At 52.2% G+C, this 24,251-nt stretch overlaps 1 protein-coding gene and 1 long non-coding RNA gene across 10 annotated transcripts in view; one reads left to right on the top strand and one right to left on the bottom strand.

The window, feature by feature from the left end:
• TMCO4 (transmembrane and coiled-coil domains 4) overlaps positions 1-24,251 on the bottom strand; it is a 104,158-nt gene that overhangs the window by 25,542 nt on the left and 54,365 nt on the right. Inside the window, exons 14-15 of one of the 9 annotated variants that reach the window (XR_009606941.3) lie at positions 8,433-8,688; positions 7,334-7,412 (exon numbers count right to left, since the gene is read on the bottom strand). The exons of 5 other annotated variants lie outside the window; for them this stretch is intronic. Coding sequence is in view for 3 of the 4 variants with exons in the window: in XM_060621387.3 (XP_060477370.2) it covers positions 7,105-7,412 (308 nt within the window). In the remaining variant the exon portion in view is untranslated. Of the gene's footprint in view, positions 1-2,748; positions 5,480-6,028; positions 7,413-7,432; positions 8,689-24,251 lie in introns of those variants that run through there. 3 more of the 9 variants (XM_060621392.3, XM_060621387.3, XM_060621393.3) reach the window with 3 other exon arrangements.
• Positions 23,940-24,209, top strand: LOC132670982 (uncharacterized). The gene is made up of 2 exons (XR_009606942.1): positions 23,940-24,014; positions 24,121-24,209. It is a non-coding gene; the product is annotated as an uncharacterized LOC132670982 (long non-coding RNA).

Raw genomic sequence — 24,251 nt, 5'->3', positions numbered from 1 at the left:
ACGACACATCATGAACTTGGTCTTCCTCCTTTCTGCCAATGATCTCTCCATATGAGTCTGCCACGTGGCAGGGGCCTCTCAGTGTCCTCTGGGATGCCGTGGAATTCTCAGAAACAACCCCATCTGAGTTCCCTTGCATTTTTAAAATGCGCCACACCACCCTGCTTGTGTATAGTTTTGGTCATTTTCAAAAAAGGGGACTTGTCCCTGACGGGATCCAATTTTTCTTTCTTTCTCTTTTCTTACAAGAAATTCTTCATCAGACCATTTCCTCCTGATTTTCATCTGAAAAGCACAAGGTCACTGAAATAGTAGCCAATTTCTGGCAGCTGCTGCCAGAAAGTCCAGTCATGCCTGGATGAGCAGAGCTTTCTCGGATAGCGTGTAAGCAGGGGTCTGAGGCTGGCCCTGTGCTGTCTGGCTGTGGGGGTCGGGACTAGAGAGCACCTCTCCATGTGCCCATGTCCTCATCTGGAAAGTGGCCCGAGAGTCCCTCACTTGCAGGGCTGTTGGGAAGGCTCCATGGGATGGGGTCTGGAAACCCCTGTTACAGTAGGTATTCACTGTTTGGTAGTTCCTTCCCTTTGTATCTTCGGTACCTAATAAATGCCAACAAAAAGGATGTAACTGGGCGGCATGCGAATTTCTCGCGAAGCAGGAGCAACCGCTCGGCTTTGCACCAGCCCTCAGTGGAAGGCAGACTGTAGACCCTCCTGGGCCAGCATTTGCTGGAACCCACCCATCACTGGGCATGGAGGAGCCCTTTCCCTGTGAAATGTGTGGCCCCTCTGAAAGTCACCACAAGATGGTACTGTGGTGCCCACAATGTATCTCCAGGACCCGGCACTACTCCAGGGTCTTCCTGGGTTGCTATTCAGGTTAGAGGCGGTGGCAATGCCCTGCCAGGGGGTGCGCTGACCACACTGCGGGGCACCTGCTCCCCCGGGTGAGAGAAGCCATAAGAAGAGGGGTCTGGCACTGGCCCTGCCTTTACCAGCTGTGCAGTCTGGGCCGGCTGGGTAAATGCTCAGCTGAAAAATTAAAGGGACGAGTCGAGGGTCCCTGTGGGCGGTAGAGAGAGGACCACTGGGGGAGTCTTCACTTACACCTGTGTGACTGTGGATAAGTTCCCTGGGCTCTCTGATCCTGTTCTCTTGAGCACCAGCAATAACACGTCTCCCTCTCCCAGGCTGGCTGGGATGGTTGGTGACACTACATGGGAAGGGTCTGGCATGAAGGGCACTCGGTCAGCTGGCTTCACGTGGTGCAGTTCACCCGGCCCCAGGCCTGGGGAAGCAGAGGAAAGAGGCCTCCGGGCCACGCAGAGGGGTGGGTCGGTGCAGCCACAGGCGGGGATGCTGAAGGACGGGGAGGGAGTGTGGTTGGGAGGGAGGTCCTGTCTCATCCAAGATCTCGCCGGGTGGGGCTGCAGTCTGGCTGACCTCGGTCCCTGAGCCCTGTGCAGGTCATGGCACATGGGAGGTCCTCAGCAGATCTCTGCTGACCGACGGACACAAAAACGCAGCAAGGGAAGAAGCACCAATACCAAAGCCTCAAGGCAGAGCCTGCATCCGGGTCCCTGTCGTTCCATTCGACAGGTCAGGTCCCTGAGTTCTGGACCCTGCTCACCTCTCCAGCCTTACTTCTCCCAACTTCCCAGAGAAACCCGGGATCCGGCGGCCTGCCCTCCCCTGACCGTTCAGCTTCCTACCTTGGGATCTCCGCTATTGCCAGTCCTGGGATCTGAGGCATCCTGTCTTCCTCACAGCCTTTCAAGGCTCATTTTTTTCTCTGAGGCCTGCCACCTGCTCCCTGAAGCCGTCCCTGCCATCTGGAAGGAAAGGCTCTCTGCTCTGAACTGCTTCATGCTTAGGCCCTTGCGATGTGGCATCTGGTTTTAAGGCTGGCATCTATTCTCTTAGCCAGACTATCGGGCAACTTGAGGGCGGCAAGCTTATCATCAGAAGAAGCGTAAGAGACGCGTTCACGGGAAAAGGTTTAGAGTAGGATTCACCTGTGTTAGCATCCCAGCTTTGCTGGGTGTAATCCCAGATCACTAGCTGTGGGCCCTTGGACAAGTCACTTAACCTCTCTGGGCTTCTGGCTCCCCATCCTTAAAAAGAGAAAATGCAATACCTGCCTTTCAGGTGTAGTAATGCCCACACCTTAACACTGAGATGGGTTCTGTTCCCACCTGGCACACAGTAGGTACTCAACGCGCCTCAGCTCCCTTCCCGGCTCCCCATCTTGGAAAGATGCTTTCTTGTTTTCGAGATGAAACTGTTCTCTATCAAACTTCAGCAGAAGAATGTGGCCGGCCGAACCAAAAACCATGTTTTCCACTGCTCTGTAGGCCGGTGATCCAGGCCCAACAACAGTCCCTGAAGCCTCAGTCTCCGGCAAGTGCCAGATGACAAACGGAAATGCAGCTGGGGACGTGTCGCCTGATTAACAGTCTCCCAAGTACCCAGCTGCTCGGGAAAGCTCAAGAGATCATGATCTCCAGACCGAGTTTCCGAAGAAGCCCCTGCTCCAACCCTCCCCATCACCAGGAGGCACCTTGGGAAGATTATTCCCCACCACGACATTGCCCTCCTGGTTCCGGTTTGTAACTTCCAGTCGTGACCTTCCTAGCGAGGCAAAGGTAGAGACGTTTGAGGCTCTGAACCTGTGCGCCCAGCTCCCCAAAGGCGAAGATAAGCTGCTCTCAGACAGAGGAAGTGAGGGTGAAACAGAGGGTCTCGTTACCTGTGCAGCTGGCATCTCCACGTCCCCCCACGGAAGTGAGAAACAGGCAGTTGTGGCCTTATTCACAGCTCAGTTACCGCAACTGGGTCATCACAGGAGAACTTATAACAGTAACAGCGACAAAACTCGTGGTTACCGAATGCCAACTACTGGCCAGCCATTCCGCTAAGTGCTTTACGTATATCACTCCCCTTAATCTAGTCCTACTAGACCCGTTTCACAGGCGAGGGGACCGAGGCACAGGGACTAAGTGCACACGCCTCTTTGCTGAGCTAGTATTCAGATCCAGGCCGGGAGGCAGGGTCTGAGCCTCCTCCGGCGCCGGGCCCTGCTCCCCTGCATCCGAACTTCCGGACTGGCTCAGGCCCCTATTCACAGGTGCCGGGTTTTGTGCTCCCGATGTTTTACATTTAACCCTGAGTTGCTGCGTTTGAGGCTGTATTTGCTGAGAAGTCCTGCAAGTCCTTTGAGGAAGGAGATGTGGATTTGCGTAAATTAATAAATGGATGTCTGAGAAAACGAGTCAACAAAAGATGGAAGAAATAAAGAATAATGGAGAACCCTCGAGAGACCTGAAAGGTCAGAGTTCACACAGGGACATGCTGTGTTGGGGGGGGGGCAGGGACAGGGGCCTCAAATCTCAGACCCTGTCATTAAATCGCCAAGTATGGGGGACACACTGACCCCACAGGTAGGAACGTTTTAATCTTCTGCTGCAAAGCGGGCCTGGCTGTTTTCTAAAAGACAGCAGTTCGAGGATACTGGCTAAGCAGCCTTGATGATCACGGACATCTTAGATACAGGGGAAAACCCCAAGAGTTTCCATTACAGAGTGCTGTGAACCGAGATGGTCGATTAATATGTAAATCAGTGGGACTTGGGGTGTTTTCTTCCTTGGATGGAATCCACCCACCCCCCCCACCAGGAGTGCTCCCTCACTGCACATCGTCTGGATTCTTCCATTGTTATTAAGCAGGACTCATACACAGGACCTATTTATACAAAATTCTGAGTGTGGGGAGGCCTGGGGTGGCAGGGGTGGGGGAAGGAAACTGGGAATGGCCACTAGAGGGCCGATCTGTCCATGAGATTGGGATGGTCATCAGGGCTGATCATGGCCAGGAAAAGGAACATTCCCAGAGTCCGTCCCCTCCCCATCCCTGTGCTCACCATAGAAATTCTGGCAGAGAATCTGTTTTCCCAGGAGGCTGGTGAGCGAGCAGGGACAGCTGCTCCATCTGCTTGAGGGTGACAATTATTGGTGAGCCTAATGAATCAGCATTCAGTTCCCAGAGCTGTCTCTTGTGAGTTGGCTTCATGGGACTCTGATCAGCTCTGGGTGCAAAACGGACACAATCATGTTTCTGAAAAGCCTAGGAACAGACCTGGGGATGTGCTGGCCGCCCAGGTGCTGCTGCAGCGCTCGGGGCTTCATCGTGGTGCCAGCGGCCACTCTGGATGACATCTGAGCACAAGCAGCCCGAACAGATGCCCTGGGGCAGAGCCCGATGTCCCGCCGCCCACAAGCCACGGATGCGCAGATGAAGTCGACCCATTCCTAAGTTCCTAACCACTCCTGGGCAGAGTAGTAAGCTTCCTGTCACCAGAAGCAAGTAAGCAGAGGCTGGTAGGCACCTCTGACGGATGATGCCAAGGAGATCCCGTTTGTGTAGAGGTCTGAACCAGGCGATTCCAAACAATCCCTCGGAACCTGCGCGTAGGAGTCCGTACTTTCTGGTGTTCATGGGATGGAAGAATGAAGGCCTTGCTGACCCACCCCAAGAGGACGCTGTGAAATGCCCCTGGATCGTCAAACTATGATGGCCTGGAGTGTTAAGTGCCCCTTACGATGTTTTAATGCTTTCGAGGCTCAAACCACCGACCGTACCATAGCCAGTTAGCAAGCATTTACTATGTGCCAGGCTCGTGCTAGGTGCCTCCTATGTGCTGTTTTCTTGATACATCACCATGAGGTGGGTAGCATTAGCTCTTACTCACAAGGAAGGCTTGAAGGATTTATGTACTCTGCACAGGGTCACAGAGTTGGTAGTGGAGGCAGAATCTGAACCCAGGGCTTTCTGACCCTGAGCCCGGATCTTAACCTTGTGGTGTGGAGAACAGTGGCCTGCTGGGTAGTTGTTAGCAGACCCTTCTATGGCTTTTCATAGAGCTACCCCTCCTCATTCCCCACACAGGGAGGAGGAGGAAAGCAAGTCTACAAATGGCTAGACCAGGCGGTAGGAAAGCCAGGCTGGGGAGACGGGTTGGTTTCTGGAGGCCCCGGAAAAGTAAGAGGACTCATCTCGTAGAGGCTGGTGGCCAGTCTGTGGGAGGAGCTGGGTCAGCTGGTGGCTCTGCCCCGTGGGTTGATGGTGGAGCAGGGAGGCCGGGCCCCAAGCAAGAGCAAGCCCTCCAATCCTTGCCTTCTTCACACAACCATGACAACCCAGGTTCTGTGTGTGAATAAATGCATTTTAGCAGGTGGCAACCACCAAAGTTAAGGGTGTCTGCATCCCCGGGATGATGCAAATGCCTTTCCAAGGGAGCCAGGGGCCTAATCTGCAGCCGAGCCTGGCAGGAAGACCCCACTCGTTTGGACGAAGGCAGCAAACAATCCCACGTTCTGCTGAATCATTCCTCCCCTGGGAGCTGCCATCCGAAGACGTTACTGTCCTAGAGCGAGGTCAGAAGCAGCGTGTGTTACAGCCTTGGAAAAATCCACGTGGATAAACTAGTGGAAAGAGGGAGAAAGGAGTTCTTACTTCCTAAGGGCCCACCGTGTGCCAAGCACTGTGTGGTCACATCTGCTATATCAAAAGGCCAGCAGTGGGGTAGAGTTGAGCCCCGGGGCTGCCATACGCACATGACTGTGCCCCTTCCCTGCGCCGAGTCCCGGGCCAGGTGCTGGTGACACAGGAGAGGAGGACATGACACAGTCCCTGCCTTCAACCTCTTCACACGCAAAACACAGCACTAACAGCTTAGGGCCACTCATACGTGAAAGGAGAGAGAACATGCCAAGTGCTTTTAGCATCGTAAGTGTTCAATAAATAGGAGCCATTAGGGGCGCCTGGGTGGCTCAGTCGGTTAAGCTTCTGACTTCGGCTCAGGTCAGGATGTCACGGCTCGTGAGTTCGAGCCCCTCATCGGGCTCTGTGCTGACAGCTCAGAGCTTGGGGCCTGCTTCCGATTCTGTGTCACCCCCCCTCTCTGCCCCTCCCCCACCCACGCTCTCTCTCTGAAAAATAAACATTAAAAAAAGATTAAAGATAAATAAATAAATAAATAAATAAATAAATAGTAGTTATTAATCCCAGGACCAGCCCGAGAGGCCTTGGTACCCTGCTCCGAGGTGGGTGACTAGCCTCAGGGCACCCAGAGAGTAACAAGCAGAGCCTGCATTTGAACTCCAGCTTCCAGACTCCAGGTCCAGTGCTCCTTCTTTCTCTCATCCGCCTTGGCTGCCACGATCCCTTTCGTCTTGGAGATACAGGAAAAGTGAATGAATGGAGCCAGCTTACAGATGGAGCGTGGATGGGGGAGCCAGGCCGAGTGGATGCACGCACCCCAGGACCCAGAGCGCGGCACGCCCGGCAGGCTTCCGTGTACGGACTGAATACGCCGACAGGTGGGCTGGCTCATCTCAGATGTCTCGCTGACTACCTGCCCGGAGCCACGGGGCAGAGATAATATGGAATGCCTCTAATTAATTCCCCTCAAATCCTTTCGGAACGAAGAGGAGAATAAATGCAAAAATAAACTGAAACAGAACTGATTTTCTTGCTTCATGAGGCCATTTCCTGGCTCAGCCTGCTGCCATGAGTCAGTCTGAATTGAGCTCGCTCTCCAACTACTTAATTTTTGAAAGCTTTTGACGCAAATGCAGAGAAAAACGAACAGTCTATCATGATCTGGGGCCCAGAGGCTCTCAGTGAGTGCTTGCATGGTGGTTCTTCTTGGCAACGGGCACCGCTATAGTCCCCCTGCCACCTGCCGGGGCCAGAAATACCCTTGGTTTGGACGGTCAGCCACTCCCAAAGCACATCCATCCCGTGGGCTGGCAGATGGACCGCCGGAAGTGGACAGTTCGTCTCTGGGAATTCTGGCTACGTTCCTTTCCTGCCCAAAGGCACAAACACTTGTTGGCAGGCGCCCATTGTCTCAGTTTTGAGTGGGCAGGATCGGTGCATGGGGGTGTGGGGGTGCTGGCCGATCGTGCCTGCTGGGCACGTGCCGGCTGGAAGCGGAGCGGTGGGGAGGCTGGCCCAGGTCTTGGGGGCTGTCGTCACGTTCTGTAGGCAGCACTCACAGCAAACTTCCCGGCTACTGTCGTGTGCCTCATCAACGAATTGGCTACTAACACCTCCTATGTGCCAAGTCCTGGGTCAGAGGTGAACCTGAAAGACAGGTCCTCCCTGAGGCTGACCGCCCTCTAGTCCGGGAGAAAGACCAGTAAGCAGCTGCACAGCACAGTGTGGTGTGTGTGGGGACAGCCGGCTGGGGAAAGAGCGGGGGGAGAGGCAGCAGAGAGGTGGCCCCCCAAACAGAATGGCTCACACTTCGGACTTGGGTGCTGGGCATGAATCTGAGCTCTGCCGCCTCCCGGCTCTGCCTCTGGGCGAATCCCTTCGGCTCTCTGGGTCTCAGCCTCCTTCTCCGCAATTCTGTAAAATGCGACGAGGAATACTGCCTCGTGAGGAAGCTGTGAGGATCAGTTAATAAAACCGTGCCATCAGGCCAAAGCACGGACGTCCCACCTGTTGTGGCCCAAACCCCAAAGACAAGCAAACGCCCACTTTATCCTCTGAGAGAAAGCAAAAACAGGAGGGCCCCCTTGTCACATCTAGTTCCCCAAATGAACGAGCACCTCCTTCAAGCTGCTGACTCCACGAGAATAGCTCTGTTCGCAGCAGCTGGAACACGGATGGCCGAAGATCCTGACACCCCGTGTGGCTTCCATAATCTCATGAGAACATGGCAGTTTTCCCACCGTGTGATAAACACGGGGTAACCCTGGGACTCAGGAGTGTGAGTGTGTGTGTGTGTGTGTGTGTGTGTAATTTGACAAGCCTGGCCTTCTGAAGTCTGACTAGTTTACACCTTTTGGCAAGAAACACCTTTTCCTTCCTAACTGCCTCCGAGTCTGAGACTTCTCCCTTCACGAGGAGTACGGGGGAGGGGATCTCTGAGCCAGATCTTGAAGGATGTGTCTGAGCTGGCGCCATGCCTGGGGCTGGGGGAAGGCGGAGAGCCTTCTGGGCAGCAAGAACGGCTGTAAAGCACAGGATGCTCTGACCCAGACAGACAGGAGCCGCCCTGAACTTGCAGTTGTCTTTCCCGGGCAGCGGGGAGCTCTGAGGGAAGGGCAGCTGATGGGAATCCAAGGCCTTGCAACCAAAAAACCCTTCTGGATGCACCTGGAAACGTGGCTTTGCTTCACACTGAGCCTTCCCGCAAAATGGAGAGAATCATCCTGATCTCAGGTTGCTGTCAGGGTTAGCGACCAAAATCACGAATATGAGCACGGGTCGGCCACTGTGGATGCAAGTTCCAGCGGCACCATCAGCAGCCCTGTCACCGTGGCCCAGTCGCTTCACCTCTGTAAGGCGTGGTCTCCTCATCTGTACAACGGGGTTAATTAGAACCTCATAGGATTATCGCTGAGGATTAAATACGGTACGCACAATATGGAGCTGTGGTGGGCACAGAGCAAGTGCCGATGTCTGTTAGCTAGCGAGGCGAGGATGAAGAGAAGATGATGACTGGAGTGAGTCAAACAGGGAGCAGCCATGAGCACACCCCGGCGCAATCTGGGTCTATTTCTGTCTGAAGACGACGAGCTTCCTTGGCCACACGACGCGTTCAAAACGCTCATCCAGAAGACAAGGGATTCCCAAGGGGGGAGTCAGTCCTTCCCGCTGAATACGCCGCCAGGCTGCTCTGAGAATCCGAATGACAGATGGAGAAAGCTGCACGGGCAGAGCATGGTCCAGCCCCCACGCACCGCTGCGAACTCCGAGCCACCTGCCTGGAGCCCCGGGAGGAGCAGAGCAGCCCTGGAAGTCTCGCTAAGCATCCGACTGCGTCCCGGGGGGCTGTGTTTCCTTCTATGTTCTAAGCCAACTCCTTACGGGAGATGGTGGTCTCCCCGTGAGGGCGGGACACTCAGGTTAAGGATGTCAGCCCCCACCAGGCTACTCTGTGCCAGGTGCCTTTCAGGTGACTGACACACTTCATCGGCAACCTCCGTGGCCATTCTGCAAGGCCCCACCTCCTGTCTCAGGTGGCAGGTTCTTTCAACAGACTGGGCTCTTTGCTCCGTGGGCGGGGAGGGGCTGTACTGGCTTCCGCACTGCCACCTCCCCCAAAGCCCAGCACAGTGCCTGGCACACGGCAGGTGCTTAATGCGCGTGGACAGGTGGAGCAAATTTCTTTTCTTTTCTTTTCTTCTTTATTTTTTGTTTTTGGAGCGAACTGAATTTAGAGTAGTTCTGTTTAGCAGGTCTGAGGTGAGCTCCTGCTTTGAGTGAATATATCCAACCAGAAGGGGCCCCAGATACTAATGTAAATAAAAGTTCTGGAGCCAGAGAAAGGTTTCAAGACCTTGGTTCTAGGGCAAGATACTTAGGGTTCCTTTTACGGAACCATGAGGCCCCCATCGAGAATATACAGGAATGGCAACATCGGCCTGGGTCTCTGAGCGACGACGAGGATCGGAGCCCCTGCCCGCCCACAGTGGACAGAGAGCAGGGGTGAGAAGGGAACCTTTGTTGTGTTTCGCCTCTGAGATTTGGGGAATGTTTGTCACTGTGGCATAACCTAACCTATCCTGACTGATACAGTGTGAAGGCTTATAACTCTACACTTGAAGTTCAATTCGCTTAAACAGCATGCACTCTCTGTGGGCTTCATCCCAGGTGCAGGCAGCACAGAGGTTAGTCAGACGCAGTCCCTGCCCTCGATGGGCTTGTAGCCTAGGCGCCTCTTTGAAAGGATGCTGAGCCTAGGACAAGGGCAGGTGCGGCTGGGAGGGGCACCTTGTGAACACTGGCATGTCCCCCAAGCAGTAACCCCCTGCTGTTTGCAACATCACCCAAGAGAGGAGATAACGCTGTGAAAATGGTTAATTCTACAAGCAGCTTTTCTTGGGGGCGAGGGAAGGGAGAATGAGTGGCAGCTAGGAGGCAGTGGGGAGGGGGAGGCTGGCGGAAGTGACTCTGGGATTTCCTGCTACATTTCATTACTGGGCACCAAGGGACTGCAGAAAACAATTAGTGGATTCGGACGCATTACAGCAGTTCCTTTTTTACATCCCCTAACTCAGATAATGACAGCTTTCCTGCAATTAGGAGAGGGTCTCCTTCGTGCACAGATTAACTGGGTGTTACAGCTGAGCTGGAATGAACTAGCTGTGAGGCCTCAGCTCCAGGAAAAGGGTGACTAACTCATTCACAATCACAGTCAGCTGCGGACTCGAAGATGCCCCCCCCCCCCCCCCCCCCCCCCCGGGTCAGTAACACAAGGCGGGGGTTGGAAGGGGCCGTGGAGGAAGCCGGGAGAAGGTGGGTGCAGGGGCGAGGTCACGGTTTCTCCACCGGGTCCATTTTCCAGGCACCACGTGCGTGGGGTGCCCCGATACAAAGTGCCGGCTCCCTTTCATAAAGCTTAAGACAGTCCCTCGCGTAACCAGGGTGCATACATGCTGGCCTTTAGGCATACTCTCGCGCTTAATCCCCGCAAGCACCTCGATGAGCGACTGTCCTTTTCTGCCGTGTTTCGCACGAGCCAGGGCAGCTGAGAGAGGTTGCTAGGTGGCTTGCAGCGTGGTGGGGCTGGGGTTCCAACCAGACGCCCTGACTGCGGAGCGCGTACGCGTGCAGCCCCTAAGCCCGCGCAGCTTCTCAGCTGCACCCCCCCCCCCCCACCTCATGACCACCCACCGCAGCTCCTGCTGTGCCGGGCCTGCGGGAACCGGCGGGGACCGGATGGCGGGCTGTGGAGCCCTGGAAGGCCAGAGGCTTGCTGGGATGCTGCTAAGTGAGCAGGTGCAGGAGGAATTTGAGGGCCTGAGTGGAGGGTGGACGCATAACCGTGCACGTGTGCGAGCGTACTTTTGTGGGCGCATGTGTGTCCGCGTTTTCGTTTGTTTTACTTTCTGGTGTGGGTTAAAGAACTGTGGCCTGCAAGGTGCTGCTGGAGTCCCAGCCCTGGGCCCCCTGACCCCCCCTCCCCCCCAGGGGCTGCTGGCGGGGGGGTGGGGGCGTCACGCTCTCGGGATTCAGGACCTTTCAGCTCCCTTTTGCAGGTTGGTATGTTTTGTGTTCAACTTCCCATTTGTGGGAGCCATCAGGAGTTCCCTCACCCTCCAGAAAGAGAAAGGGAAATGGGTGGGGTGGGGGTGGGGTGGCGTAAATGGCTCGGAGGCCTAGCTTTGGCAAGCGCCCCTCTATGTGGAGTCACCGAGAAGGCCAAGGGGGTGCAGTGGGTTCAACTGAGTGTGGCCCGCACAACCCTGGCACAGGAGCCAGCTGGGCCTAGGTTGGGAATCAGCCAAGACTAACCAAGGGACGGACCTGCCGGAGTGTTCGGGACCGGGGTCAAGGCAGAGGGTTCCTAGAGCTCTCTCACCTCCCGTCCAGACACAGGATGGGACAGGACGTTAGGAACCTGAGGGGGAAACTATCAGAACTACCAAGAATGAAGACTTGTTCATGGGGCACCTGGGTGGCTCAGTCAGTTAAGCATCTGACTCTTGGTTTCAGCTCAGGTCGTGATCTCACGGTTTGTGAGTTCAAGCCCTGTGTTGGGTTCTGCGCTGACGGCACGGAGCCTGCTTGGGATTCTCTGTTTCTCTCTCTGCCTCTCCCCCGCTCACGCTGTCTCTGTCTCTCTCAAAAAAAAAAAAAAAAAAAAAAAGAAAGAAAGAAAGAAGAAAAATGAAGGCTTGTTCAGAGTCTTCTGGCCGTGAGTTCTCCCTTCTGAGCAGAGGCGAGATCAGACCAGGTGCACTTTGGACCGATGGGTTTCTGTTCCGATTCCTCCCGAACTCTCGTTACTCGGAGGGCTTCCCATCCTAGTGGCTCCTGCTTCTTTTTATTATTATTATTATTATTATTATTATTATTATTTTATTTTATTAGTTTTATTTTTGAGAGGCAGAGAGAGACAGAGTGCCTGTGGGGAAGGGTCAGAGAGAGAGGGAGACACAGAATCCGAAGCGGGCTCCAGGCCCCAAGCCGTCAGCACAGAGCCCCACGCGGGGCTCGAACTCACGGACCGTGAAATCACGACCTGAGCTGAAGTGGGACGCTTAACCGACTGAGCCACCCAGGCAACCCTCGCTTCTTCTTTTAAAATGCAGAGGTTTTCTAAAGAGAACGTGGATGACTCTTCGCTGCCAGCATAAAAAGGCCTCCCTTTTTCCTGCAGAAATCTGTGAGCGTCCACGGTCGGCCCTGGCAGTGCAGAGTTGAGCGCGACACGGTTCTTCCCCGCAAGGCGGGGGAGGCCGGCATGCAGACCCCCGCCCCTGACCCATGGTGGGGCTCATTCCTTCGCTTGGTCCACTTGTCACGTGTCCCTTTACGTGCCAGGCGTAGGCTGGCCACAGGCTTGGGACGCAGTGACGAAGAAGACAAGGAAGCGGCATGCCCTGCCCCCGCCTGCACTATGGTTCCTGGCCAGGGGACCGGCTTCCACCACAGGGGGTGACTGACCCCCGCCGTGTAGGGTCCCGGCACGTATACTTTGGGGAAAGAATTGCCCAGGTCGTTGTGCTATGCGCTCCTAGCTCATAGTGACTATCGGACCGGCAGGACAGAGGAGTCGACAGGCCGTTGTTAACGGTGACGCCGGTGCTGGGAAAGATGCTCGGCTAAGAACGGAATGGTGGCCTGGAGAGGTGGTCTGGCTTTGGGGTCGAGGTCATGCAACCCGTGGCTGGACCACCTGCTCTGCCATGAGCTGGCTGTGTGGTTCGGGCACGTTACCTGAGGTCCGTATTTCAGTTTGTTCATCTGCCAAATGGGTACCGTAACAGCATCGACCTGATGGGGCTGCTATGGAGGATCACGTGAGATAAGACACGGGAAGAGCCTCAAAACCGCGGCCGGCAGACGGAAACACGGAGCGTGTTAGGGGAGCGCACTACGCGGCAGTCACTACGAGTGCTGTTATTACCGATGGAGGAGCTTTCACCCTTGCCCGAGACACAGCCCGGAGAACACCACGTAAGGACGTCAGGTGAGCCTATGGGAGGATGCGCAGTCTGCCAGGAGGGACGGTGTGGGGGGCCGGGCCCCGGCGCCAGGCTGAGACCGGGTCGAGCAACGTTCCCTGTTGACTCAAGCCAACCCGGTGGTTCCCCCTCCCATTCCCCCACTCTCAAGGGCATACGAAAGCCTTGTCAAGGCTGAGAAAGTTAATTCCTGAAGCCTGTGGTCTGCAGGTGTCGGCAGTAATGCTACCTCCCTTTTTCTACCCCGAGTCAGATAGAAACAAACATGGGAACTGTGTTTTGCTAGCAATCTTATCAACAAGGTCTTGTGACCCGTCTAGAAAATGCACAAGAAACACAGAACTAAATGTTTTGGTGGGCAGCGATTATGTGAAACCTGATTATTCTTAGAATGACCTGATCCAGAAGAGTCTTATATTATAAAAGATTGTGTACAGCAACAATAAAGCCGTCACTTGGGCCATCAGCCCAGGGGACCCTCCTGTTCCCAAACTTTCTCTCTTCTCTCTTTTTTCTTGCATTCCCCTACCCTCAGGACCCTGACCTCGGTGTTTGTCGCGCCGGCTGCGACAAGTGGCGCCCGAACAGGGACCTGAGACAACAAGGAGGAAAGCGAAAGCGGCCGGCGCGGCGTCTAATTCAGGTAGGGGAACTGTGCCAGCAGCACAGACGACGGGAGTAAAACTATGGGACAGAAACAGTCTATGGAACAGGGGATATTTTATAACTGCCTTGCAGGCTCTTATGAAGGAGAAGGGAATTAAGGTTTCTCAGTCAGCCCTTAGGGAATTTTTTGACATAGTGCGTGATTATTGCCCATGGTTTCCAGACAGGGGTACAGTTGATTTAAAGGATTGGCAGCGAGTTGGTCAGGAACTTAAAAAATCAAATGAAGATTCGTGGAGCTGCAGTTCTAGGGACTTTGTGGTCTACTTGGACCTGTATTAAGGAGGTCCTTGATCCGCAGGATTCTATTGAAATAGTTTCTCTTAGCTCGGAAGTAGCCCAACCTTTAGTGACTTCAGATGCTCCTCTCCCTCCAGAAACTACTTTCAATGCCCTTTCGGGACAGTCACGGGTGCCTTCACCTTTACCTCCTCTCCCCCTCCTAGAACAGTTATCTGTGCAAGATCCAGAAAATAATGATGACTCTCCTTTTGGGGATCAGGGAGATGATGGGCCGTATTTGGAAGATCAGAGGAAGCCTGCCTTCTTGGCCCCTCTGGTCCAGAAGGTACCTTTAAAACGACCTTCTTTTCAGGCACAAGATAGAGGCTTACCTCGGCTGGCTTTCCCTATTACTCAGAATCAACAGTCCACTGAACCTTACCCCGTTATGGGAACTACTCCTTTGCAGCGGACTCTGTATCAAGCAACACAGTATGGGGAAGACACCTCTGCTTTTCACGCTTACCCTGTTATTCAGCAGGGGGGACAGAGAGCGTACTCCGCCCTAAGTTTTAAATTGCTGAAAGATTTGAAATCCTCTACAGCCCAGTATGGTCCAACAGCTCCCTTTACCCTGTCTATGCTTGGTAATTTGAGCAGGGAGGCATTATGCCCAGGAGATTGGAAGGTCATCGCTCAGGCTTGTTTGAGTGTGGGAGATAACCTCTTGTGGAAAGCAGAATTTGCAGAGAATGCTGAAAAACAGGCTATGCATAATAAAAGAACTAACATACCAGTGGATTTTAACATGCTCACAGGTACAGGACAATATTATGATGTGGGCCTCCAGCTAAATTATCCTGAAATTGCGTATAATCAAATTAATACCTGTGCCATTACAGCTTGGAAAAAACTCCCCTCCACAGGGGGCAGAACTGAGGAATTGTCTAAAATTAGGCAAGGGCCAGAGGAGAAGTACCAGGATTTCGTTGGGCGCCTTTTGACTGCAGTCAGTCGTATCGTTACTGATGGGGAGGCAGGTACCATTATTGTAAAACAACTGGCTTATAAAACTGCTAATTCTGCATGTCAGGCAGCCATTCGTCCTTGGAAAAATCAGGGTACCTTGGAGGATTATATCAGGCTATGTGCTGAGATTGGACCAGCCCCCTTAAAGGGAATAGACCCCTTACAGGTCCATGCCCAGCTTCAGGGTAAAAACGTAAGAACTAATCCAAGGAAGCTGGGTGGAAGAGTGTGTTTCAAATGTGGCCAAAAGGGCCATATGAAGGCCCAATGTCATAGTAAAGAAATAATTCCAACCACCCCCGGTTTGCCAAGTGGCCCTAACATTAATAATAAGCTGGCAATTATTTGTCCCAGATGTAGACGGGGGTATCACTGGGTCAATGAATGCCGCTCTAAAACTGATTGTAATGGCAAACCTCTTCAGGGAAACTGGAAGCGGGGCCAGCCGCAGGCCCCTCAATTGCGGCAATGTTCCCACAGGCACCTTCCCACCCATTGTGTCCAACACTGGAGACCTCCCAGGTATTAGCCAACTACACTGCGGCACCCCCGCCAGTGCAGGACTAGATCTTGCCCCAGCTCAGTCCGTTTACCTAGAAGGAGGACAGCCCCCTAAAGCCATCCCCACAGGGATATGGGGGCCTCTACCCAGGAATACTTGGGGGTTATTATTGGGAAGATCCAGCTGGACTCTTAAGGGATTGATGATCTATCCTGGAGTTATTGATGAAGACTACACTGGAGAAATAAACATTTTGGCCAGCTTACCTATGGGAACTTTGGTGCTTGAGCCCAAGACTCCCATAGCACGATTGATCTTGATACCCCGGATATCCTCCAATAATAAGGCTGTTAAACCTTACCGGGGAAATCAAGGGTTCGGCTCCACAGATCTTTATTGGGCTAAAGTGATCTCTGTAGAAAAGCCCATGCTTACATTGCATATCCAAGGAGTCCCTTTTGAGGGACTAGTGGATACAGGTGCAGATGTCTCAGTTACTGCTCAAAAAAATTGGCCTGTCACATGGCCTACTCAAGTGACTAATATTCCAATTAAAGGTGTTGGTTATGCCTCTGCTCCGTTGCAAAGCTCTGATTATTTACATCGGAGACTGCCTGATGGTATGACTGGAACTTTTCAGCCTTTTGTTTTGAAGATAGATCTTAATCTCTGGGGCAGGGACATATTAACTGCAATGAATTTGACTCTGGAGACTAAGGCAGTCCCGATTCAAAAACAGACTAATCTTGCTATGCACCTTATGAAGGAAATGGGCTATATTGAGGGGAAAGGCTTAGGGAAGGAGTTGCAAGGGAATCCTGAGCCATATGTCCCGAGCCTAAAAGAGACCATTTCGGATTGGGTTTTTCCTAGGGCCATTGGAAACTCCCCACGCTATGCCTCTCCAGTGGATGACTTCCACTCCAGTGTGGGTTGACCAATGGCCCTTACCTACTGTTAAGAGGGAGGCTGCTGCTCACCTCATAGAGGAACAACTGCAATTAGGTCATTTAGTTCCCTCCACCAGTCCCTGGAACACCCCAATCTTTGTGATTAGAAAAAAGTCAAATAAATGGAGGTTGCTGCAAGATTTGAGAGCAATTAATGCTGTCATGAAGCCCATGGGGGCTTTGCAACCTGGCCTCCCTTCCCCATCGGCCATTCCTTTACAATATCAATTACTAGTTTTGGACTTAAAAGATTGTTTTTTTACCATTCCGTTGGCCCCTGGCGACGGAGAACATTTTGCATTCTCCCTGCCTTCCACTAACTTACAGGAACCTGCTAAGCGGTTATCAGTGGAAGGTCTTACCGCAAGGCATGGCTAACAGTCCGACTTTATGTCAAGAGTTTGTGGCCAGAGCAATTACCCCTTTTAGACAGAGTTTTCCCCATGTATATTGTATCCATTACATGGATGACTTACTTTTGGCTGCTGAAACTGAGGAATTATTACAGGAGGCTTTTATTTCTCTTCAAAGATGCCTTAAGGCATATAATTTGATTGTTGCCCCTGAGAAAGTTCAAAGGGAAGCACCTTTTGAATACCTAGGGTATCTCATCTCCAAATCAACTGTCCGACCTCAGAAAGTATCAATTAGAACTGGACATTTGACTATTTTAAATGATTTTCAGAAATTATTAGGATATAAACTGGACTAGAAATACACTAGGGGTCACCACAGAACAATTACTGCCTTTGTTTAACATTCTAAAAGGAGATAGTTCTCTAGCGTCCCCGCGAAGTCTCACTCAAGAAGCTAAAGAAGCTATAAGACATATAGAACAGGCCATTCAGCAGGCCCAGGTCACTAGAATTGACCCTTCTCAGCCTTTGTATTTAATAATATTAAAACCTCAGGTCATCCCCTTTGCAATTCTGTGGCAATCTCATGGTCCACTTGAATGGCTACATTTAGCCTTACACTCTCTGCATGTCATTAATCCTTTGCTATCTATGGTTTGTCTTCTCATCATTAGAGGAAGATCCCGAGCTGTTCAGCTCTTTGGACACGATCCAGAATTTATTGCATGTGCCTTTCTGACACAGAAGCTGGTGGACGCTGCTTTTGCTCAGTCCATCGAATGGCAACTTGCCTTGGCTAATTTTACAGGTCAAATTAAATTTCATTTACCTTCTGATTCTTTAATACAAGGTTTCAGTCTTACAGATATTTTGCCCTCTAATCCTATTGTTTGTCAGCCGATTGAAGATGCTGCTTCCATTTTTGTGGATGCTGGTAAAGAGGGTAAAATTGCAGTGTATTATGTCACTTCCCAACATAAAAATTTGATCACTTTAAATTATATGACTAACTCTGTCCAAAGGGCCGAGCTTTATGCTGTACAGGTAGCCCTAAAAACTTACCCAGAGTCTATAAATGTCTATTCTGACAGTCAATACGTTGTCAAAGCCGTGTTGCAGCTTCCCACTGCCTTTATACTGACAGCAGATGAGGAACTTTATCGTCTATTTCATGCTATACAAAAACTTCTTAATTTACGGCACAGTCCGATTTATATTTCCCACATTCGAGCTCACACCGACCTGCCTGGTCCCCTAGTTGCTGGGAATCGGAGAGCCGATGCCGCAACCCATTTATTGCAAGTTCTGCCCATCACCACTCCTTTGGAAACAGCCAAAAGGAGTCATGATAATTTTCATCAGAATGCGGCAGCCCTTCGACGAGAATTCAAAATATCTCGTGAAGCGGCCAAATTGTTAAACAGTGCGGCATCTGTCCGCAATTCTTCCCACAGCCGGTCTGTGCCATTAATCCCCGAGGTCTTCGGCCCAATGACTTGTGGCAAATGGACGTCACCCAATATTTACCTTTTGGGAAATTGCAATATATACATGTGTCTGTAGATACTTGCTCAGGCTACATACATGCTTCAGCCCACTCGGGAGAAGCATTGGTTGATGTTCAGAATCACCTATTTTCTGCCTTTGCAGCAATGGGCAAACCTCATAAAATAAAAACTGACAACGGTAGTGCTTATACTTCTAAATCTTTTACAGAATTTTGCCGCCGATTCCGAATTGAGCATACAACTGGCATTGCTTATAATTCCACAGGACAGGCTATTGTTGAGCGAGCTCATCTGACTCTAAAACAGTATCTGCAAAAACTTAGGGGGAGATATTAAAGGGAAAGATAAAGTATTCCCCACATGTGCATCTCACTCTTGTGTTGTATGTTTTAAATTTTTTAAATGGCAGTGAAGCAGGGATGACTGCCGCAGAGCGTCGCTGGGGAAAGAGTCAAGAACCTCTCTTGATGGCTAGATGGAAAGATATGCCGGAAGGCATTTGGCGAGGCCCAGACCCAGTCCTTCGAAAAGGGCGAGGGTGTGCTTGTGTTTTTCCACAGGATGAGGAAGCGCCACGCTGGGTCCCGCTTCGGCTCCTCAGAGACATTACGGTTGTGCCGAAAAATGGCCAAATTGACTGTGACGGAGCCCCCCCAGAAGCGACAACGGCGGAGTCATGAGGCGGGTACACCCACCTGGGGACAGATAAAGAACCTGCTGACCCAGGCCACTGATGTAGTGATGGCCTCAGGAAGAGAGGTAACGGCCACACATGTCTTCTTGGCATGCCTGTGCATTCTCACTACAATCGGAGAGTCTGCCCTCTATTGGGCATACACGGTAGGTCCTCCTGCAGTACAACCTGTAACATGCAGAGACCCCACACCCAAAGTATACACCAATCTCACCTTTATGGGAGGGGAAGATGCAGGGTTTTTGCCCACCGTGTCGGCCTCTATAAATTGGACGGCACTCTCTGCAGGAGTACCCATCTGCCTGCAAAGCGAGTCTACGCCGTACAAACTTGCTTATGGGTGTCTGGGTACGAAACCAGTAGGGCGGTCTATTGCTTATACATTGTGGCAAAATGGCAAGCGTCCTTCTGAACGGGTACCCCGCTCTGTTGCCGCTTCTTGGCAAAAGAGAGAATTATTAGGAGAATGGATGTTTTTTGGACCGCGTGATACCCCTCAGACTCTTCCTGTATGTCCCTCAGCTGGTCAAGGCCTTACTGGGGACTCACCTTGGGGTATATGTGCCCGATCCTCTTCATTGAGGATGACTCCTAAAGACATAAACTATACCATTACAGATTATTCCCGAAAGGCCCGGCTAGCTCAGTCGGTAGAGCATGAGACTCTTGATCCCAGGGTCGTGGATCCACCTCCTAACGAGGTACAGGTACACCGTAAGATTATCCCACAAACCATTTTGCAATCCCCTGAAGGAAGAATTCATTCTGATCTTTGGAAATTATATGCTACCTTTGATAAAATATATACTAATGACAGCTTTAGTTTTCCAGAATATTATGTTTCTCCAGTTCTGCAATTGCGTGCCTGTGTTCCTCCACCCTACTATCTGATTGTTGGGGATGGGACCGTTACTCCAGTGAAAGAAGATGGTCATCAGTTATACCGGCTGACGTGTCCTGCTTGTGTTTTGACCAATTGTCTACCAGTAGATGGACCCTCTAGAAGTGGGATGAAGGTTTATCTGGTCTTACAACCTCCCTATTGGGTGTTGCCAGTAAATGTTACAGGACCTTGGTATCCTAATTATGGGATGCAATTGGCTTTAGAAATCAGTAAACGGCTGTGCAGGACCAAACGGTTTCTTGGACTCTTGATTGCTGGACTCATAGCAGCAGCGACTGTGATTGCCTCTGCAACTGTATCTGTAATATCCTTACATGAAAGTGCCCAAATGGCATCCCATGTAAATGAATTGGCTCATAATGTATCCAAAGTGTCTGTCACTTAAGAACGAATAGATCGTAAATTGGAAGCCCAATTAGAGGCACTACAAGAAGCATTAATGTATCTTGGTGATCAGTTTGCTGTTTTGTGTACCAGACTTTCTTTAATTTGTCATGATGCATATAAGCATATCTGTGTTACCCCTTTAGAGTATACCAATATGCCATGGGGACAAGTGCGTCATTTACAAGGGGTTTGGCATGATGCTAACACTAGCTTAGACCTCTTACAGCTACAAGAAGAGATAAATGCTGTTGCAAGTAGCTCACTCAGTTTCCCTGACCCTGGAGATCTCGCTGAAACCATACTGCACCAACTTAATGGGTTTAATCCATTTAATATTCTTCAGCATTCCTTTTGGATCTTTATTGGAATTGTTTCCGTAATATCTGTTATACTTGTCTTGCTGTGTTATTTCTGGAGATGGGGTCTTACTGCCTTTACCACATACCAAGCCAGGATGCACATGTTGCAATTACAAACAATAGGGGGACATGTGGGGGGCCGGGCCCCGGTGCCAGGCTGAGACCGGGTCGAGCAACGTTCCCTGTTGACTCAAGCCAACCCGGTGGTTCCCCCTCCCATTCATGTGGGAGGCCGGGCCCCGGCGCCAGGCTGAGACCGGGTCGAGCAATGTTCCCTGTTGGCTCAAGCCAACCCGGTGGTTCCCCCTCCCATTCCCCCACTCTCAAGGGCAGACGAAAGCCTCGTCAAGGCTGAGAAAGTTAATTCCTGAAGCCTGTGGTCTGCAGGTGTCGGCAGTAATGCTACCTCCCTTTTTCTACCCCGAGTCAGATAGAAACAAACATGGGAACTGTGTTTTGCTAGCAATCTATCAACAAGGTCTGGTGACCCGTTCAGAAAGTTCACAAGGTACACAGAACTAAATGTTTTGGCTGGCAGTGATCATGTGAAACCTGTTTATTCTTAGAATGACCTGATCCATAAGAGTCTTATATTATAAAAGATTGTGTACAGCAACAATAAAGCCGTCACTTGGGCCATCAGCCCAGGGGACCCTCCTGTCCCCAAACTTTCTCTCTTCTCTCTTTTTTTCTTGCATTCCCTTACCCTCAGGACCCTGACCTCGGTGTTTGTCGCGCCGGTCGCGACAGACTGGGGCATGCCGGGTGACCGCCAGCACCCGCGGCCAGTCAGTGGATGAGGTCAGCCTGGACGTTCCAAGCCTTCCGGCTGCACCTGCAGCTGCACGAGTGAGCCCAGGTGCAAAGAGGAGAGGAACTTCCTGGTCCACCCACAGAAGTGTGAGAATTATCCAGTTATTGCTGTGTTAAGCCACTACATTTAGAGAGGTTGTTTGCAGCAATAAACAGCGGACACAGAATGTTAGCAAACACGGCACGAAAAGAGATCCTAAATGTGCACATGTGGTTGGCCTTGGATCCGGTGCTCTAGCGATCTACCGTAAGGAGGAACACGCCCTGGGTGGCTGCTCCCCTTCAGCCTCAACAGGACAAATGCACATGGAGCGGATGTGGGCCCAGCCTGCAGCCTGGGGCCAAGCCTGCCCAACCTGCAGCCTGTTCTAGAGCAGCCGAACCACAGCCAACCCACAGATCCTGAGCGGGAAAACATTTGGTGTCGTTGCCCTCGGAGTTTAGGGGGTGGCTTGTTATGCAGCATCGCTACAGCAAAAGCTGACTGCTACGCCCATCCTGCCTCTCTATGACCCACACGTTTGTAACGAAGGTCCTGTGTCCTGCATGAGAAATGCCTCCCCCCAATTTTCGTGAGAGATTCTGTCATTTGCACAACGCTGCAGGAATACAGAATATGGCATTATGCAGGAGTCGACGGTGTCGCTGTGTGCCAACAAAGCCCTTTACTGCAAGAGGTGAAGAGCTGAGGACGGGGAGACATAGAAGGTCTCTAGGGGGTTCTTCCTAGCAGGCCAGAAGGTCCCAGGTGGATTATTATATTTTTAAATGCTTATTTATTTATTTTGAGAGAGAGAGAAAGCAGGGGAGAGGGGCAGAGAGAGAGGGAGAGAGGATCTTTAAAAAAAATTTTTTTTTTAATTTTTTTTATGTTTATTTAGATTTTTTTTTTTAATTTTTTTTTTTAACGTTTATTCATTTTTGAGACAGAGAGAGACAGAGCATGAACAGGCGAGGAGCAGAGAGAGAGGGAGACACAGAATCTGAAACAGGCTCCAGGCTCTGAGCTGTCAGCACAGAGCCCGACGCGGGGCTCGAACTCACGGACTGTGAGATCATGACCCGAGCCGAAGTCAGACGCCTAACCGACCAAGCCACCCAGGCGCCCCTATGTTTATTTAGATTTTGAGAGAGACAGAGCACGAGTGGTAGAGGGGCAGAGAGAGGGGGAGACAGAATTGGAAGCGGGAGCCAGGCTCTGAGCTGTCAGCACAGAGCCTGACGCGGGGCTCGAACTCACGGACCGGGAGATCATGGCCTGAGCCGAAGTCGGACGCTCAACCAACTGAGCCACCCGGGCGCCCCAGGGGAGAGAATCTTAAGCAGGCTCCATGCTCAGTGCAGAGCCCAATGCGGGGCTCAATCCACACCCGTGAGATCATAAGCTGAGCTGTGATCAAGAGTCAGATGTTTAACTGACTGAGCCCCCCAGGAGCCCCCCCAGGAGCCCCCCAGGTGGATTATTTGTACCAGGTAGAGTAGGAAAGGCAGGTAAGGGATGTCTTTTTGACTCATTCTGCTCTGGTGATGCCTGGGTAGGGGAAGAATTTATACAGAAAGGAAAAGTACAATGTTCTCCATGGTGTAAGTGGAAACTCAGTTTCACCGGAGCCCCAGATTCAGCCCTGCTTCCTCCGTGGTTTTTGCCTGAACTCTGACCCCAGCCTGGATTTTCCTGGTGAACGCAGCTCCGAGCTGGCTCCCCAGGCCCTTCTGCATGGTGGCCCCAGGTTACCCAAAGCTCCTGGAAATAGGACAGAGCTACCTCCTCGTTGCTTAGTGATGCAGACAACACCGGGTGATGGGGGGGGCGGGGGCTGCTGAAAGCTACAGGGGAGTGGGGGTGAGGGGGGTCCTCCAAAATGACACAGAGAAGACACGAGGCTCATCTGCAGGCCTGACACACAGGGCTTGGCCTTTCCATGGTAAATGCCAAGGACGGCATATCCACCTTGCCCGTGTAACCAGGAAAATAGCTCTGGTCCTCAGTCCAAGGTGGGGGACCATTTTAGCAAAAGAGAAGAAGCAGGAATGAGTCATGCCCCTCAGCTCCAGGGTCTCTCCCAGGCCCTCCGGGGCTGCCAGCACTGCAAATAACCTGGGTCAGCCCGACACGTCCGGCTCCCTCAGGTCCGGCCAGCGGCGGGCATTCCCGCCCCTCCCTGCTTGCTGGCAACCAGCCAGCAATCCGGTCACACACTCGGGCCGGCCGGGGAGCGGCCAGGGGCCTCCTTCGGGGCTGGCCTCAGGCCAGCAGCAGCTCTGAAGAGCAGAAGCTGCAAAGCGATATACCTTGAGCTGAATCTGGTCAACCGTGGGTTTTGCCATTTGCAGAAATACCATACGATAAGCAGGGCACCCCAGAACAAGCACGCGGCTGAGCAGAACTCCACGGAGTTCGAAGTCGGGGAGCTGACGCCCAGAGAGGCATTCGAGGCAGCCCCCAGTGAGACCGCTGGGCGGAACTCTGGCCCTCCCTGCCAGCCACCCTCTGCTCCCAGGCCAAGGAGTCACCGTCTCAGTGCCTCCTCCTGCTCCAGGGTCCTACTGCTGCTGTGTTCCCCCAGGAGACGTTAAGTCTGGGCCCCGCAGACCGTGGACCACTCCGAGCGCCCCGGGCTCTGCACCCGACTCCCCCAGTCGTCCCCTCCGGGCTGTCCCAAACCAGCACTCTGTCCTGGAGACCTCACCCACCAAGGCCCGGAGCAATGGCACTCAAGCTTTCCACTGCCTCAGCACTCCAAGTATGTCCCCGGACGGCACGACACACACCCAAAGGTGTCTGTGGAGGCTAGCTCCCAAAGATACATCCACCTGGCACCCGTGAATGACAACGTCTTTGGAAACGGTGTCTTCAGATGTAATCGAATTATGCA

The sequence above is a fragment of the Panthera onca genome, chromosome C1 (genome assembly GCF_046562875.1).
Source record: "Panthera onca isolate mPanOnc1 chromosome C1, mPanOnc1 haplotype 2, whole genome shotgun sequence".
Classification (NCBI taxonomy): Eukaryota; Metazoa; Chordata; class Mammalia; order Carnivora; family Felidae; genus Panthera; species Panthera onca.
This window is presented reverse-complemented; position numbering and strand designations above follow the sequence as displayed.